The 15,959-nt window shown below is 55.8% G+C and overlaps 1 protein-coding gene across 1 annotated transcript; it reads right to left on the bottom strand.

Moving 5' to 3' along the window:
- Positions 1-351: 351 nt before the first annotated feature.
- Positions 352-15,483, bottom strand: TACR2 (tachykinin receptor 2). The gene is made up of 5 exons (XM_042907418.1): positions 15,092-15,483; positions 10,148-10,342; positions 6,697-6,850; positions 5,143-5,339; positions 352-2,024 (listed from the first exon to the last, which is right to left on the bottom strand). Exons 1-5 carry the CDS (start codon positions 15,481-15,483, stop codon positions 1,808-1,810), a joined length of 1,155 nt encoding a protein of 384 aa, XP_042763352.1. The 3' UTR covers positions 352-1,807.
- Positions 15,484-15,959: the final 476 nt, after the last annotated feature.

The following is a 15,959-nucleotide window of genomic DNA, read 5'->3' on the forward strand; positions in this document are numbered from 1 at the left end:
GGAGAGCGGGGAGGACACGGGGTGGGGGAGGCAGTGAACACCAAGCCCTGGGGATTCTGGGTCGGGGGAAGAGTCTGACGTGAAGATCATGTTCTTCAGCCCCCCAGCCTTCTTCTGGGACAACCACCTCTACTCTCTGCAAGGGTGACAGAACTAGCCTCTCCCCTTGTTTTCCAGCACCTGCCTGGCCACCTCCTGCCCCGGCCCAGGGTCCCACCCCCGCACCTTTAAGAAGGTAGAGCGATGGAAAGCCTCTGTACCCCAGGGCCTTCCAGAGGCTGTTTGGCTTTAATGAGAGGACAGTGCAACTCTGGTCTCCCTACTGCCATCCCCAGGGAGACCCCGCCCTTGGTCACCCTCTGCCAAGAGAACAGACGATGTAGGCCCCCTGTTCCAGCGCAGATGAAGTCTCACAGCAGGCCCGGGCTAGCAGGTTGCCCGCGTTGTCCTCCTCTCTCACTTTTAATGAATCCCTTCTCCAGGAAGTTGATCCTCCTCTGACCCTTCCACCCCTACCCGACCTCAACCTTGAGGTTGCTGTTCTACCCCACGGCTCATCAACAGATCCCACATCGGTCCGCACCTGGTGATCGAGGTGCCACGTGATTCTCCCAAGCCACGACTCCAGCCCTACGTGGCTTCCTCCAGGACTAACTGCACGTTCCCTTGGCATGTCAAGAGCGGAGTCCCTTTATTTGGTGCTGCCAGTCCCTATGGCACAGTGATCTTTGTGGGCAACACGGCATTAAACTCTCTTGCTGTGCATTTACAGCGTTATGTGGTTCTTCCGGAGGGGCGGGGGGTGTGCAGGGTGAGTCGGCAAGCGGGGAGAAGGATGTCCTTGCGGTGGACTGGGCCGGGCCTGGAGCTCTCTGGGAGTCGAGATGGTCGGCGTTCTCTGCCAGTCACCTTCTTGTTGCTGGAGCGAGGGTGAAGGCTGGTGCCCACTTCCTGGAGGCATTCGTGTGAAATCGCCGGCTTGGTGTTGAGAAAAATCACGGTGACTGTTTATGAAGCACTTAACACGTGTTTGGCATGCTAGTTCATGGTGACTGGTCTGAGGCAACGCAGCTGAGGCTCCTTTTGACTCAACCACCACCTCCACTGAGCTGGATCTGCGTTCAGATGCTGAAGCAGAGAAGCCCCGGTCGGATCCACTCACAGCCTTTGCAAAATAAGAAGCTTCCTCCCTGTGTCCGTAGCCTGATCATAAATCAGTGGGTGCTGCCCACGGGTGTTCAGTTTGGTTTAACCAATATTTATAAAAACGTGAGCCAAACTGTACATACAAGTCTGGAAGCCCCACAAGTTTGGATTTCTGGCGTGTCTCGAGAGATTTAGAAGGTCTGGCAACCGTGGGCCCCCATTAGCACACGGCGACATTTGTCCGGAGCTGATCGGCAGCTGTCCCCTTGGCCCTCCAGCTGCCACGGTACCCGGAACTCCCTGTTACCCCAACGCTGGAAGTCGGTTGCCTTTTATCACAGTTGCCGCGTTTCTTTTATACCGGATCCAGTCCACTCATTAAGTTGTGTGCTCCAGGAAGACTTCGGGGCGTGCGGCACCTGGATTAGACCAGCGTTAGCTTACACCGTCTTCTTTGACTCTTCCTGGCTGCCGTGAAGCACGGTCAGGGGTGACTGGGCCCTCTCAAGAGTTAGCACCCACTGCAGAGTTCCTGGCCCCATCTTGTCTTTCCACGGATGTGCTGAAGCCTGGGGCGGGGGTCAGACTTTCAGATCTGGACCTCTCAACTGGCTACTTCTCAAAGGGTGCGAAGCCTGACCCAGCAGCCAGGCACAAGGCTTCAGGGTTCAGTAGGCAGCCCGTCTTGGGGGCCCCCGGCCGGCCCGTTGGTAGCCTCGGAGGGGGCTGTGTCCCCAGCCATGAAAAAAGTCTCTTTAGTGTGACACCTGTTGACCTTCACAGAGAGGGATGGAGTGTGAGTCAGCTCAATCTTATCCTCCTCAGTCGCCGTGACCCATGGGCAGCAACGGAAAGCAAGCCGGAATCCGGAGCGAAACCTGAGAGACAGAGGGTCACGTGGAGCAGAGGGGTGAGGGGGCAGTTACAGGAACTGCCCTGCTCTCCTCATTGCCTATCATGGGAATTTTGTGCTCTCCTAATTGCCTATCATGGTTCACTATCTCTTGGGAGACACACTCCTCAGCGGATTTGATTTTTGGAAACATCCAGAAGTAATCTGGAGCTAAGTCTAGTGACCGAAGTGGGTGACGAAGCCAAATCAGACCATTTGTTATTACAGACAAAAAGAAACCAAATACGATTTAAAGAAACAACAGAGTTTTTTTGTTTGACTTGTTAATTGGCCCCTAAAGGAGTTTTCTAGAGGAGTCTTAAGAAATCTGGGCTTTGGCAGTGTTGGGTGCAGTAAAGACGCTCTCCCAAGGGGGCTGCTTTGAAAGAAAATCCCAGTTTGGGTATATTTGCTTAAAAAAGAATTCTCCCCATGACCACACTAAAATCTAAATTAGAAGGGGAAGCAGACAGGGGCACCTGGGTGCCTCAGTCTGTTAAGCGACCGACTTCAGCCTGGGTCATGATCTCACTAGTTCCCTAGTTCAAGCCCCGCATCAGCCTCTGTGCTGACAGCTCGGAGCCCGGAGCCTGCTTCAGATTCTGTGTCTCCCTCTCTCTCTGCCCCTCCCCGGCTCATGCTCTGTCTCTATATCACTCAAAAATAATAAAAACATTAAAAAAAAAAAAAGAAAAAGAAGGGGGAGCAGACAATGGAGGAAATGGGCTGGCAGAGAACACTGGCCTGTCAGAGAGGAGCAGAAATCAGTGAGACCCTGGGTGACAGCCCAGGAGACACAGGGTTCCATGTTCCAGAAGAGCAGGCCTGACTTTGGTTCCTCACCTTGTAGCTCTGTAAGATTCCATGGGGCGGGGGGCCCAATAAATGTCTCTATTGTGGGAGCTTCTCGGCCTCTGCCCCTTCCGCCCACACCCAGCATGTCCCACCCGGAGCTCCCCCTCCTCCCCTCCCACCCCTGCCCCCGTGGCCGTCCTTCCGGCTGCTCATGCCCAGAACCCGGAGCCGTCCGTCCTTGCCTTCTCTCACATGCCGCCTCCCCTCCATCATTCTGTTGGCTCTACCTTAGTAACATCCAGACTCTGACTACTTGTCACCCCAGTCTGAAACCCCCGTCTCTCACCTGGATCCCTGCAACAGCCTCCCCATCCCCTGCTGCTCTGCCCGCCCCGCGGTCGTCCCGTTCCAACGCGCTGCCAGGCCGATTCTTTTAAAAGGCAAGTCAGAGTACGCGTCTCTCCAACTCAGCTCCGCTGGGCTCCTCTCGGCAGAGTAGCGGCCCAAGTCCTTATCTCCACCGCAGGACCTTGCCTTGGCTGTTCCCTCCGCTCGGAGTCCTTCCCCAGACAGCTAGGCCTCAATAAGGCCTACTCTGACCATCCTGTAACGCGGCGCTCCCCCGGCACTTCCTGCCGTCCCTTCCCCAGCTCTGGTTTTCCTCTTTCCCCTAGAACTTCCCACCTGATACACTGTGTGACTCACGGACTCATTACGCTTGCTTATTGTCTGTCTCCCCACTAGCATGTGAGCGTCTCGAGGGAAGGAATCATCTGCTTTCGCGCACTGGTGTGTCCCAGGTGCCTGGAACAGTGCGGGCACATGTAGCCACTTGTGAGCGTATTGTGAATGAATGAAGGCTGCTGCCAGGAGCACCGGTCCTGCTCTAGAGCTAGTGTCACCAACTACTGAAGATTCTGAGGTTATTTCAGAAATGCGTAGAGCCTGGGGAGTTGTTCAGACTCTCAGGGACTGTCACTGGGTAACAGGGGAGTGACCACTGCACAGACACGCGGTGCTGGGGGCCCCTCCCTGATGTGACAGTCCCTGTCTCCAAGCTCTTCTATAAGCTGCCTCAAGGGAAATGTGTGGTGTGGTGTTAAGGTTACAGGCCTTGGAGATACATGCAATCCTGGCCCTGTTGCTTTGTGTATACAGTTCAGGAGTCTTCCTTTCTGAGGCTCCATTTCCTCATCTGTAAAATGGGGATAACACCTCCCTTCCTCCTATTATCTACTTTTTACCTCTCCGTGGACAGTGGAGGGTTTTGTCACCCATTAAACACACACACACACACACACACACACACACACACAAACAAAAAAAACCCAGAATTTTCTCACTTCCTTCCGGCCCGCCCTAGGCACGTGGGATATCTGAGCAACAAAGACCCTGATGGCATCACGAGTGACCTGGACACATGGGCAGCGGGTGGTAAAAGTCATGAACACAGAGGCCCAACCTTGCCCGACGTCACTGTCTGGTTGAGACCAGGCCTCCCTGTCCACCTCTCATCTCCTCTTACCTGACCCTCCCTCAGGGATTCCTGAGCCTGACGAGCCCACTCTGCAGCAGGGCACCTGGGTGCTGGGTTCCTACCTGGGCCACCGCCTTCCACCTCCCCTAGGGCCCCAGAGCAAACACCAGTCCCTCTGTGGGCCTCCAATTCCCCAGACGTACAGGGCTGGGAGCACCAGGTGTGTCTGAGGGAGGAGTAAGAACTTGGTGCCTTCCTCCCTGGCTGACTGCCAAGGTCACTCCTCCTGCCCTTTGAGGGCAGGAAATGCACTGTAACCTACCCAGGGAGCAGCCTGCTCTCTCTCCAGTCCTGGCCCTGAGGCCCCGACTGAGCTCTTCCTACTGTGGGGTTGGTGCTGCTCACCTGGCCCAAGGAAAGTCCTTGGCTCTTCGTCATTGCAGAAAGCTCTTAAAAATGTCAGGGCAGAATAAGTCCCCACCTCCTTTACCCGGCTCCTTCCTCCCTCTCTGCCTTTTGGCCTCTCTCTGACCCTACTCCCTCCATCTCTGTCCCTTCTCTCTTCTCCTCGTCCCAAATGTAGGCTCAGAAGAGAGAGCAGGAACAGACCAACGGTAGGAACTAGGGCCTGGGCAATGGGGCGAGGCTTTGGCGAGGAGGTGGGGCTCAAGCCAGGCCCAGACCCGAGCGAGGACTGAACGGTGGGCTCACCGGGGGGATGGCAACCTCCTGTGGGGGCGAGGGGCGCAGGCTCAAGCTGTGCAGGGATGCCCAGATGCGACCAGGCCGGGCCGTGGGGCCCTGAGGGCTGAGGAGAGGGCCAAGGGCTCACCTGTGGTTGAGGCAGCAGTAGATGATGGGATTGTACATGGTGGAGCTCATGGCCAGCCAGAAGAGCGCCAGGTACACCTGCTGGATGAACTTGTGGTAGTAGATGTCCTCCTGGAAGCTGCCCAGGATGAAGTAGAAGTGGTAGGGCAGCCAGCAGACGGCAAAGGTCACCACCACCAGCACCATGGTCTTCACAAACTGGGCCGGGAGAGGCTCAGGTCACTCCTCAGCCTGGAAGCCCCCTGCCCCCCCCCAACCCTCCAAGGGTGGCAGCAGGGCACCCCTCAGGCCAGTTTGGGAAGCCCTCGAGTCCCCTGGAACACACACCGCCTTGACTCCCGGGCTCTGCACCTCGGGGCTCTTGTTCAGGCCCGCCCCTCTGCCCACACTGCTGTCCTCAAGTCCTTGAGGCCCAGCTCAGTGGCCACCTCCTCTAGCAGGTGTCCCGACCCCTGACTCAGAGCAGCTCCCCTCCCTGGACGGTGGGTGAGCTCTAGCTCTTAACCCCATCCTTGGGGGGGCTCCCCTCTGCCAGCTAGGGGTTCCCAGGTGCCCCTCTGCCTGGGATCTGTGTCTGCCACAGCCCTTCTATCCGTAGGTAGTGAGACTCTAGTCGGGGACCCCAGCCTCTGCCCGGGGGCCTGCTCCCTGACCTTTCTTCCTTCCCGGCCTGGTCTCTGCAGGCCCTCCTGAGTGTGGGCCAGTACCCCAGGGGGAATGGAGGGCAAGTGGAGGCCAGCTCTTCATGAGGAGGGACATTCAGATGGTGTCCCATATCCCATCACCTCCCTGAATTGCCCTGTGAAAAATGCCTAGTAGCAGACATGAAGCCTCAAAGACATGAGACTTTGACCTGATACATGATGGGATTAACCATTACCTCCCCCTGGATGCCTAACAGGAAGGGGCCACGGCAAAGATCAGCTTTGGGAGAGACGGGAGGAGGTCTGAATCACAGACTCCTTGGGGGGGGCCCTGAATGGCAGGAGGAGGGGGCACGCCGGCCCTTGGGTTGGAAATGGAATGCAGACTGGATACAGCTGGACTCCAACCCAGTCTCCAAGAGCTCGGAGGTCTCCAGTTCCAACATTTGAGAATTCTCCTGTGATTCTATACGGGAGCCTCCTGTGCTTTTGTGGGGCTTCTTAAATTCAACATTACGATTTCTCAAAACGTCTGTTCTGAGAATTTATTATTCTAAGATTCTTGGGAGTATCTGAAATTCCGTGGGGTTTTAGGATTCTCCGATTCTCGTGACATTCTGGGAAGTTCCTTTAACTTCGTATTTGGCCAAAGGCCAAAGGCAAGCTGTCCTCCCGGGAAGAACTAACTCAGGCTCTGTTCAGGGACTGGGGACCGGGCAAGTTAGGGTGGATCCTGTTCTCACCCGCACCCCCCGCAGGGGCGGGCTGCGAGCCCGGAAGGGTGAGGCCCCGAGGCGGGGCCCAGACAGGAGCTTTGAGACCTTCTGGGGGCCGGACATGGGGGGGGGGGGAGCGGAACAGAGTGAGGGCAGAGGCACCGCCCCCCGCCGAGCACCGCCCCCGGCGCCCACCTTCTTCTTGGCCTGCAGGTGGCGCAGGCTGGCGCCGTGCGTCTGGTGCCTGGGGACCTCGCGTCTCCAGAGCGTGAGGCCGATGACACTGTAGGCGAAGAGCATCACCACGAGAGGCAGCACGTAGATGAGGGCGATCACCATGAGGTGGTACCTGGAGGGAGAGCCAAAGGCCTGGGCACGGGACGGCCCGGGGGCGACTTCGGCATCCGTCAGCGCTCAGTCCCCCGGACCCCGCGAGCGTCCCTAAGCCAACTCTGGGCTAACCACCCTGGACCACCTCCCAAGCCTTGATTTAACTTAAAAATTTTAAAAAGGCAACACGGGCTAGCATTTATGCCCAAAGAGGGCTTCCCTTGCTGCAAAAGAGACACCAGCGTTTTCTCCCCTGCGTCCCTCCAGGTGACAAATACTACCAAAAAAGGAAATAGCTAGGAATGAAAAAGTTAACCAAATAATACATTTGTTTAACATTTAAAATGCCATTAAGCACAAAGGAGGAAGTAAAATAACTCATTGCATCCTCACCACGGTAATAATTTGGACTATTTTCTTCCAGAATCCTGCGTATATATGACATGTGTATGTGCACCTGTATTAGATAGATTATATATATAGTCTGTATCTGCATCTGTCTGTCTGGAGACGTAGATTTTTCTGGAGTTGACATGCTTCCACCCTGCACCGGCAGCCTTATCAGGGAACGGGGCAGCGACAACAGAGTCACTACACGACATTGGTCATCTCTCCCTGCCCATCAGCATTGGGTTGGGAACATGGCTCATGCCAGCAGACCTTCTCTCGCACCACCTTCGAGCAAGTGGCCCCGAATGCCACTGACGTTTCCTCATCTAGCCCCCGTGGAGAGCAAGCTGGGCTGTGTTGAGCCGTGTCTCTTCCTTTTGGAAAGATGGTGTGAAGGAGATGTGTGCTGGCCACGCCAGTGTCTGAGTGACGCTGCAGTTCGTCTCCAACAGGGCCTGGGTGGGGGCACCTCGTGAAAGGGCCTGAGACCCGTGGCCTTGCCACGTGACCTTTTCCTGCGAGGGCTGAAGTGTTCCCAAGGCCCCCACCCCCCATGACCCGTGTGCCGGCCGGTTTCGAGAGGTGCTGCCACCGAGAGGGAGGGGAGCTGGTGGCTCCAGCAAATGTCTTCCCTAAAAGAATTTTAGAATTCTGCTTGCTTGCTCTTGGGGACTGCCAGACCCCGGGCTCCTCAGCTAGTCCTGCTGTGGAGCAAGTAAGGGCAGGGAGGAGCAGTGAGGTCACAGAGTATTTGAGCTAGATAGACCTTGGGGATCAGCAGGGCCACCAGCCTCGGTGTCTGGAGGGAAACAGAGCCCAGAGAGGCGCAGAAAGTCTGTGACACATGAAACAGCTCTACAGATTTAATCACTACCAAAAAACGATTTCCCTATCACTAGAGGTCAGCTCTGTGAAGCCAGAACTGAGTTCTTGGTCAGCCTCTAACTTCTAAGGGTGACCTCAGGCAAGTCTGCTCTCTCCCTTAGTCTCAGTTTCCCCATTTGTAATGCCTAAGGTCCTTCCCAAGTATGAGGGATATCACTCTGTTGCCTTTCCTTGGGACACGGTTCAGGATAGGAATTCACCCTGGGCTAGGTTCCTACACAGAGGGGAGCACCAAGGGGCTGTGGGGGTCATCTGGGCCCTGCCCCAGATCAGGAATGCGTCCTTTCATTGCCTGGATTTGTGTGTGTGTGTGTGTGTGTTGATTTTAGGGATCTATGCGCATTTTCCTGGAGGGGGCATCTGTAATTTCACCAGATTCCGATACACCCAGGATGTGCGCCTGTGAGGGTGGAGCCCTCAAGTGTCCCCACCCAAGAACAAAGACTACATTCTCACACAGAAGACCAGGCTTTGCCCAAATCCTCACGGAATTCTAAGTAACACCGAAGTAGCCTTCCTGTTTTTTCTTGGCGCCTGAATCAGGGTCGGAACTCACCATCCCTAGAGAGCTGGTGCTGGGTGCCCTGAGTTATTATTCCTGGTCCCCTCTCCGGGCCCCTTCTTAGGCAGAAAGGCGTATGTTAAGGCGGAGAAACACTGCCCCCCAGTGGTCAGTCACAAAATATTCTTCTCTCCACCCTTCCCTGAGCCTTCGGTACGGGGACCTTGCCCTTGGGGGCAGGGCAGGGGTCGGGGAGCGGAATAGAGTTAAGGGCAGAGGCCGCCCTCAAAACTCGTCAGTCCCCGGGAACAGGCTTCTCAGGCTTCTTGCCTAGCACTGAAGGCCACAGCGAGGCCCTCTTCTGGCTGGTGCTTGGGGCAGATGGAAACCGTGCAGGGGCGGGCGATGGGGGAGGGGTGTTAAAGGAGGCGGAGGGTGGGGGCTGTGTTGCCATGGTGACCTGGCAGCCCTCCGCCAAAGCCTCCGCATCCTCCTGCTTGGGGCAGCTGGGCCTCTGTTGGACTAAATCTGCCACCTCCACGTTTGTTTTCATGTGTCCCCTGCTTCAACGACTACATAGCGGGTGCCAGTTCCGTGCCAGGTGCGGCGCTAACGGCGTCATATACATTTTCTCGCGCATGCTCACAGCAACTTTCCAACGAGTTCTCTTCCGAGTTACCGCCTACGAGAGGAGCCAAAGGGTCAGAAAGGTCAAGTGACTATGAGGGACAGGGCAGGACTCTGCCCCAACTACTGACTTGCAAAACCTCAGCAAATTCTCTATCCTCTGCTAAACCGCCAGGCCACGCATGGGGGGGGGGGGGGGGTCCACGCGGTGAGAACTGGGCACACTGAGGCCCAGCAAGGGAAAGGACTTACCCAGGGTCACACAATGGCTGGCCCGTGCCTGCGTTCTTCTTCCTAGTCTCCCCCACCCGTGGTGCCCACTCAGCGTGAGGCGGGCACCAGACATCCCCCGGAAAACATCCCCGGCTCGGTCACCTGCCCTTTCTTTCTGCCTCAGTACCCTGAGCATTCGCGGTGGCCTCCCCCAAACACACACCTGTGCGCGCGCACACTTCCGCACACACGCTCAGACGTCAGTGGGAGCCGCGTGCCCACACACCCGGTGTCCCACGCACATGTGCACACGGGCGTGTCCTCATTTGAGGATGCACGTGTCCTTGTCTAAGTAGCCGTGTGGGGAGGCAGTGGTGAGCTCTCAGGCAGGACCGCCTGGGTTTAAACCCTCGTTTCACCACCTGCTGGCTCTGGGACCTTGGGCCTATTACTTAGTTTTTAGGGCTTCAGCGTCCTCATTTGAAACCTGGGACTAATACTACATGTGTCCCCGGTAGTGTTAGGGGAGTGAAGTGGCTTCATGTATGTCAAGCCCAACACGTGGTACGTGCTAAGTGAAACTGTTAGCACAGACAGGTACTCACGTAATCCCAAGCGCTCACAGACACCTGCACCTGTACGTGCACACACACACACACACACACACACACACTATGGTCCCCACGGCCCAGGCCTTACAAAAGGAGCATCTTGCCGCCATTGTCTTCGGGCCAGACCACCGCACACTTGGTGGCGCCCTGGTCCGTGGTGATGGTGGAGTAGAAGCACTGGGGGAAGGCGAGGGCCAGGGCCAGCAGCCAGATGCCTGCAATAACCGCTCTGGTGCCGCGGGCTGAGAGCCGCGGCTGGAAGGGGTGGACGATGGCCACGTACCTGTGAGCAGAGTGCTGTGTGAGTGGCGGGCACCCCTCCCCCCGGCCAGAGCCCCATTTCCCACGCCGTGCTGGGCCCCTGCAGAGAGCCACCTGGGCTGGTGACTCTCCCACAGCCACACAGCAGCCAGTGCCCGAAAACCCCAGGCCAGGCCTCACCTCATCACCTCCCTGGGGGCGGACTTACTCTCAAATGGCCACCAGAGGGCGGTGTGGCCACACTGGAAGTCCACTCAAAACAGTTGCCAAAAGCTGCAGGGCCCCTTGGCCCTATGCTGTCCCTCTTCTGCTCAGAAACCTTAGCGGAACCCGACAGTCTCCCGGACACAGCCCAAACCAGCCCTGCCTGTCGGCTTTCTGCAGGGGTGGAAATGCTCCATGTATAAACTGTCTTGTTCAGTAGCCATAACCACACATGGCCATGAACACTGAAAGTGTGGCTAATATGACTGAGGAACAGAGTTTTAACTAATTCAAATGTAAATAGGCACATGGTTAGGTTACCAGACACAGCAGGCCCAAACCTTTAAACTCGGCATTCAAGGCCCTCTGCACATGGCCAACGCACTTACTTTCTCACCTTCTGTGCCACTGCTTCCCGCACCTTCCCTGGCTCATTCTGGTCAAGGAACAGCCCTGCCTGTGTGACCCTCTGTAGGGGGCATTTCTTCCTCCTCAGCCTGAAATTTCTCCTTCCACTCTGGATTCACTAAAGTCCAAGTGAAAGGTCACCTCTTCCAAGAAGTCGGCCAGAAACAGGCTTGTCTCCTCAGCTCCTGCCTCTCTCTGGGGGAACCTCTGAGGATTTGAGCTGCTGTTTGGCCTGAGTATCTCAGGCAGGGGTTGTTCTCTCCATTTGCTGCATCAGGAGACTGAGGCTTGCAGAAGGGGAAGAACCAGCTGGAAGAGGCAGCACTGGCCCTGAACCAAGTCATGCAGTTCCCCTCTGCTCCCGGGACCTCTGAAGCCGCTGCGGGAACGTCCAGGAGCCTGGTGGGGCTGAGGCCTCATGGGTCACGGCCCTGACCAAGGAAGGGAGAGCTGGGGGTAGCCGCCGGCTTCCAAGGTCAAAGGATCCAAAGAGCACCATCCACCAAAGACACGGGACCCCACACTGCTTCTCTTATGCTGTGCCCTGTGACCGGGGGCTTTGGTTGCCGCCTCACAAGAGGGAGGGTGTGGGGCGAGATGGGGGGGCCCTCCTCGGAATACAGTTTTCATGTGAATAAATTACACAGGATTACAAAGACAATCAGTTATACTGGAATACAGTTAGCGAAATATAAAATAGATTTGGGGCACAGCAATATGCACGCTTCTTTATCAACCCACTAAACAAGATCTAGCAGCAGGTCTGGAACCGATGATAAATTTGTTTTTAATATTTATTTATTTTTGAGAGCACGAGTAGGGGAGGGGCAGAGAGTGGTGGGGACAGAGGATCTGAAACCAGCTCTGAGCTGACAGCAGCAAGCCTTACACAGGACTAGAACTCATGAACTATGAGATCATGACCTGAGCCAAAGTCAGACGCTCGACTGACTGAGCCACCCAGGTGCATCACCCCCACCCCTGCTGTCGTGGTAACTTTTTAAAAATTTTTTAAAACATTTATTTCATTTATTTATTATTGAGAGACAGAGAGAGACAGAGCATGAGTGGGGGAGGGACAGAGAGAGACGGAGACACAGAATCCGAAGCAGGCTCCAGGCTCTGAGCTGTCAGCACGGAGCCCGATGCGGGGCTCGAACTCACAAACCACGAGATCATGGGGCTCGAACTCACAAACCGCGAGATCATGACCTGAGTTGAAGTAGGACGCTTCACTGACGGCGCCACCCAGGCGCCCCCGTGGTAATTTTTAAGTAGTGACGACTGTAGTCGATGCTTGGAGATTTCTGCACAACAGAGGTATCTGTGATTTCTATCGGTGACGTGGCCCCAGGCACTGCTGGAATCCCAGCAAAATGTGGTTTGTTGCCTCCATTTGGAACAGTGAGTTTTCACCCCCACAGAAGCTGATGACCCCTGGGACTTCTGTGACGGTCTGTGGTCACAAGTTACGCACATCTGGATTGGATGATTGTCGACCCCTCCTTCCTCTGTCTGAGACACTGACCTTCTCCCTTTACTGTGGCCGGGCCCTGGGCCAGCTCTACCCCAAGATGGCCTGGATCTGGGCTGAGTGCCTCAGCAGGACGAGAGGAGTGGCATTTCCTCAGGGGCCTCCTCCCCACAGATGAGGCAGGTGACCAGCGGGCCAACTGGGGGGCTGGGGTTCCCTTGCTGTTCTGGCAGGTGGGGTGGGAAAGAGGAGAGCTTTTTCTCTGTTAGTTGAGGGGCAGCTCTGGGGCTTTGATCTAAATGTGGATCCTGACTTCATCACCTTCCAGCTGTAGGGACTCAAACCACCCTCTTCTGTAAAGTGAGATGACAGTCATTTGAGCCCCTGTGGTTGTCTTGGGAAGGGAATGAGATGCTTGAGAAGTGCCTGCAGGCAGCAGGGGTTTAGGACTTGAAAGTGCCATTATTCCTATGTATTTGTGTCCTTTAAATGCACCAGAGGTGACTTTGGTCCTGGATGACCCCTGGGCCTTCCTCTCTGGGGTTAATCTGAACCTGGAGACAAGGTCTGGACCATAGGATGACCTTGCCCTAAGCAGGGAAGTTGACATCCGCGTGTTCTAGGCACCAGGGGAGTGCTGACTCCGTGCCCCCTGAGCTTTTCTACCCTGTCTCGGTGAGGACGGTCTTTCCTGGGGCCCCTCACGCACACCAGGCACCACCCTGCCACGGGCCTTTGCTGCCGCTGTGCCCTCTCCCTGGATTGATCTTTCCCTAGAGCTCACAGGGCTCTCTCTCTCACCTCCTCCCATCCTGGCTCCAAACCCTCCCCACAGTGGGGCCTACCCCACACCCTGTCTAGCGCTCCAGCCTGCCCCCACCCCAACACACAGCCCGGCACCTGGGGTCCCCTCGCCTCTCCCTGGTATTTTTCCACAGCCCTCATGACCTCAAAATACAACGTACAATTTATTCATGTGTTTATTATTTAAATTCTCACCAGGGCAGCCGTGTTTATCTGTTTTTTGCCCCAATGGCCAGAACAGTATCTGTACGTAGTTGGCCTTGAACATATGAATGAATGAAGAAACGAATGGACGGGGCTTCACTGTTAACACCCCGGCCTGAGCTACTATCCTCTCTCACCTGGATTATTGTTCACCAGCCTCTTGCCTGGTCTCCAGACTCCCCCCCCTCCCCACCTTAAAATGCAAGTTCCATGAGGCCTGATTTCAAGGACTATTTTTCCTTCTGGTGTATATTCCCCAATGCCTGAAACAGAGGGAGCACTCGAATATTTGTTGAGTGAATGAGAAGAACTTGTTAGTGGACTTGCAGAGACATCCAGGGGTACTGAGGTGCTTTTGGCGGGGGCAGGGGGTGTGGTCAGATGAGGAGGGACACGCCCCTTCCTGAGAGCTGAGCCGTCTGGGTTCTGGGCCGCTGGCCCTGACCCTGACTTGCTGGCGATCCTGCTTGTCTCTGGCCTCTGTTGACCTGGGTACAAAATCAGAAGCGTGGCCTAGACCAATGGTTTTCGAACTTTTCTTTTCATTTTTAATTAGTAGAAATACATTTCTCAAATGAAATCTTTAGGGAAACTCCATAGAAAAACAGCCCGGAGCAGACAAGAGCCAGCTGCTGTGTGTCACTGGGCAGACGCCTGGAGATGGAGACTGGGGGGGGGGGGGGTGGGCAGTGGTAGGGGACAGCGGGGCTCATGCCCCTTCAAACCATCCTGACAAGGGATCTGTGTCTCTGAGGGTCCCAGGCCTGCCCCTCCTGGACATACACCTGCTGTCTTTCTGTGTCCCTTTTTGTTTGCTATCTGTCCCAACCATTCTTCCCCAGGGTCACACAGTCCCCTTCTGAGGCCAAACTGTGCCCTGCCTGCCCCAACCAGCTTCAGAAGGACTGCATTTGGCTCCACTCCTCCACCCTCCCGGCCTTCAGCAGAAGGCCACAGCCCGCGGCCCCCTGAGAACAGGATTGGGAAAGTAATTGGACCCATTGTAATTGTATGGTAACTGCATGCAATATTAAATCCTTCCCAGTATAATCTATCTAGGAATAGGAAAACAGTATAAGCCATGTCCTTGTAGTAAAAGAAAGACGCCAAAAGAGATCAACTCCAGAGAAGAATACTCTAGAAGTTCCCTAAACACGGCCCTTCTCTCCCGACAGCCTTGAACAACCATCCAGTGCCAAGTTCTTCCTTGGGTCTAACCTTAACTTTGCCTGCTTTGGTTCCGTGCTCTTTTGTCTCCCACATGCATACTTTTATTTATTTATTTATTCATTTTTACTAAAATAAATTTTTTTTAAGGTTTATTCATCTTTTAGACCCAGAGAGAGACAGAGTGTGAGCAGGGGAGGGGCAGAGAGAGAGAGACACACACACAGAACCCAAAGCAGGTTCCAGGCTCCGAGCTGTCAGCACAGAGCCCCGACTCGGGGCTTGAACCCATGAACCGCGAGATCGTGACCTGAGCTGAAGTCGGATGCTTAACTGACTGAGCCACCCAGGCACCCCAGATGCACACTTTAAGATCGTGATTGAGTTGGGAGGCAATTCCCTGAGTTCGACTGTTAACTTGCTGTGTGACTATGGACAAGTCACCGGCACTGTCTGAGCCCCGACAAAGTGAGACAGCTTCCCCCGGCTTCCCCGCCAGCCCCCTCTTGCCTGTCAGCGGCGATGGCGGTCATGGAGTAGATGCTGACGAACATGGCCGTGATGGGGAAGAGGTTCTGGAAGTGGCAGAAGGCACGGCCAAAGTACCAGATGTTGTGGCTGGCGTAGACGAAATTGAAGGCGGCATTGAAGGCAGCCATGCAGAGGTCAGCGAGGGCCAGGTTGACAATGAAATAATTGGTGACCGTGCGCATCCTCTGGTGGGCCAGGATGATCCAGATGACCGTGGCATTGCCCGTCACGGCCACCAACACCAGGGCCAGGTAGGCCGTGGCCCACAGCGCCAGCTGCCAGCCGGGCATGGAGAAGGCCGTGATGCCCGTGGCGTTGCTCTCAAGGTCGGGCGAGATGTTGGCATCAGTCACAAAATCACAGGCCGCCATGGCGGCCTCTGGGTCTGGGATGAGGGGCCTGACTCCTCGCTCCTCCTGAGCCCTGACGCCCTGCCCAGATATGCTAGAGAAGAAGGGTCCTCTTGGGTGCGTGCGTATGTGGGGGACAGAGGCGTAGGTGCAAAGCCAGGCACGTCAGGGGGGACAGGGGGTCACTCCCAAGCCTCGAGCGGAGATGAGGTTAGGCTGAGCAGACAGCCGGGTCCACAGCCATTCGCATTTCAGACTCCCATGTCCTGGCCAGACTTCTCACATGTCCCATGCAAATCTAGAATCTAAGGCACAGTTTCAGAGCAGGAAACATCCTGGTAAATCATCTGGGTCGGATGAGGTGAGCACAGAGCTGTGGCCTTGGCATTCCGCAGGTCAGCTGCCCAGCAGGCTTTGCTCCGGGCTGTGGGGTGCGGGCAGGGCTGGGGTCCGGGACATGCTCACCGTGCTGCCATCTGCCAGCCCCGGAGCCTCTG

Source organism: Panthera leo, chromosome D2 (assembly GCF_018350215.1).
Source record: "Panthera leo isolate Ple1 chromosome D2, P.leo_Ple1_pat1.1, whole genome shotgun sequence".
Classification (NCBI taxonomy): domain Eukaryota; kingdom Metazoa; phylum Chordata; class Mammalia; order Carnivora; family Felidae; genus Panthera; species Panthera leo.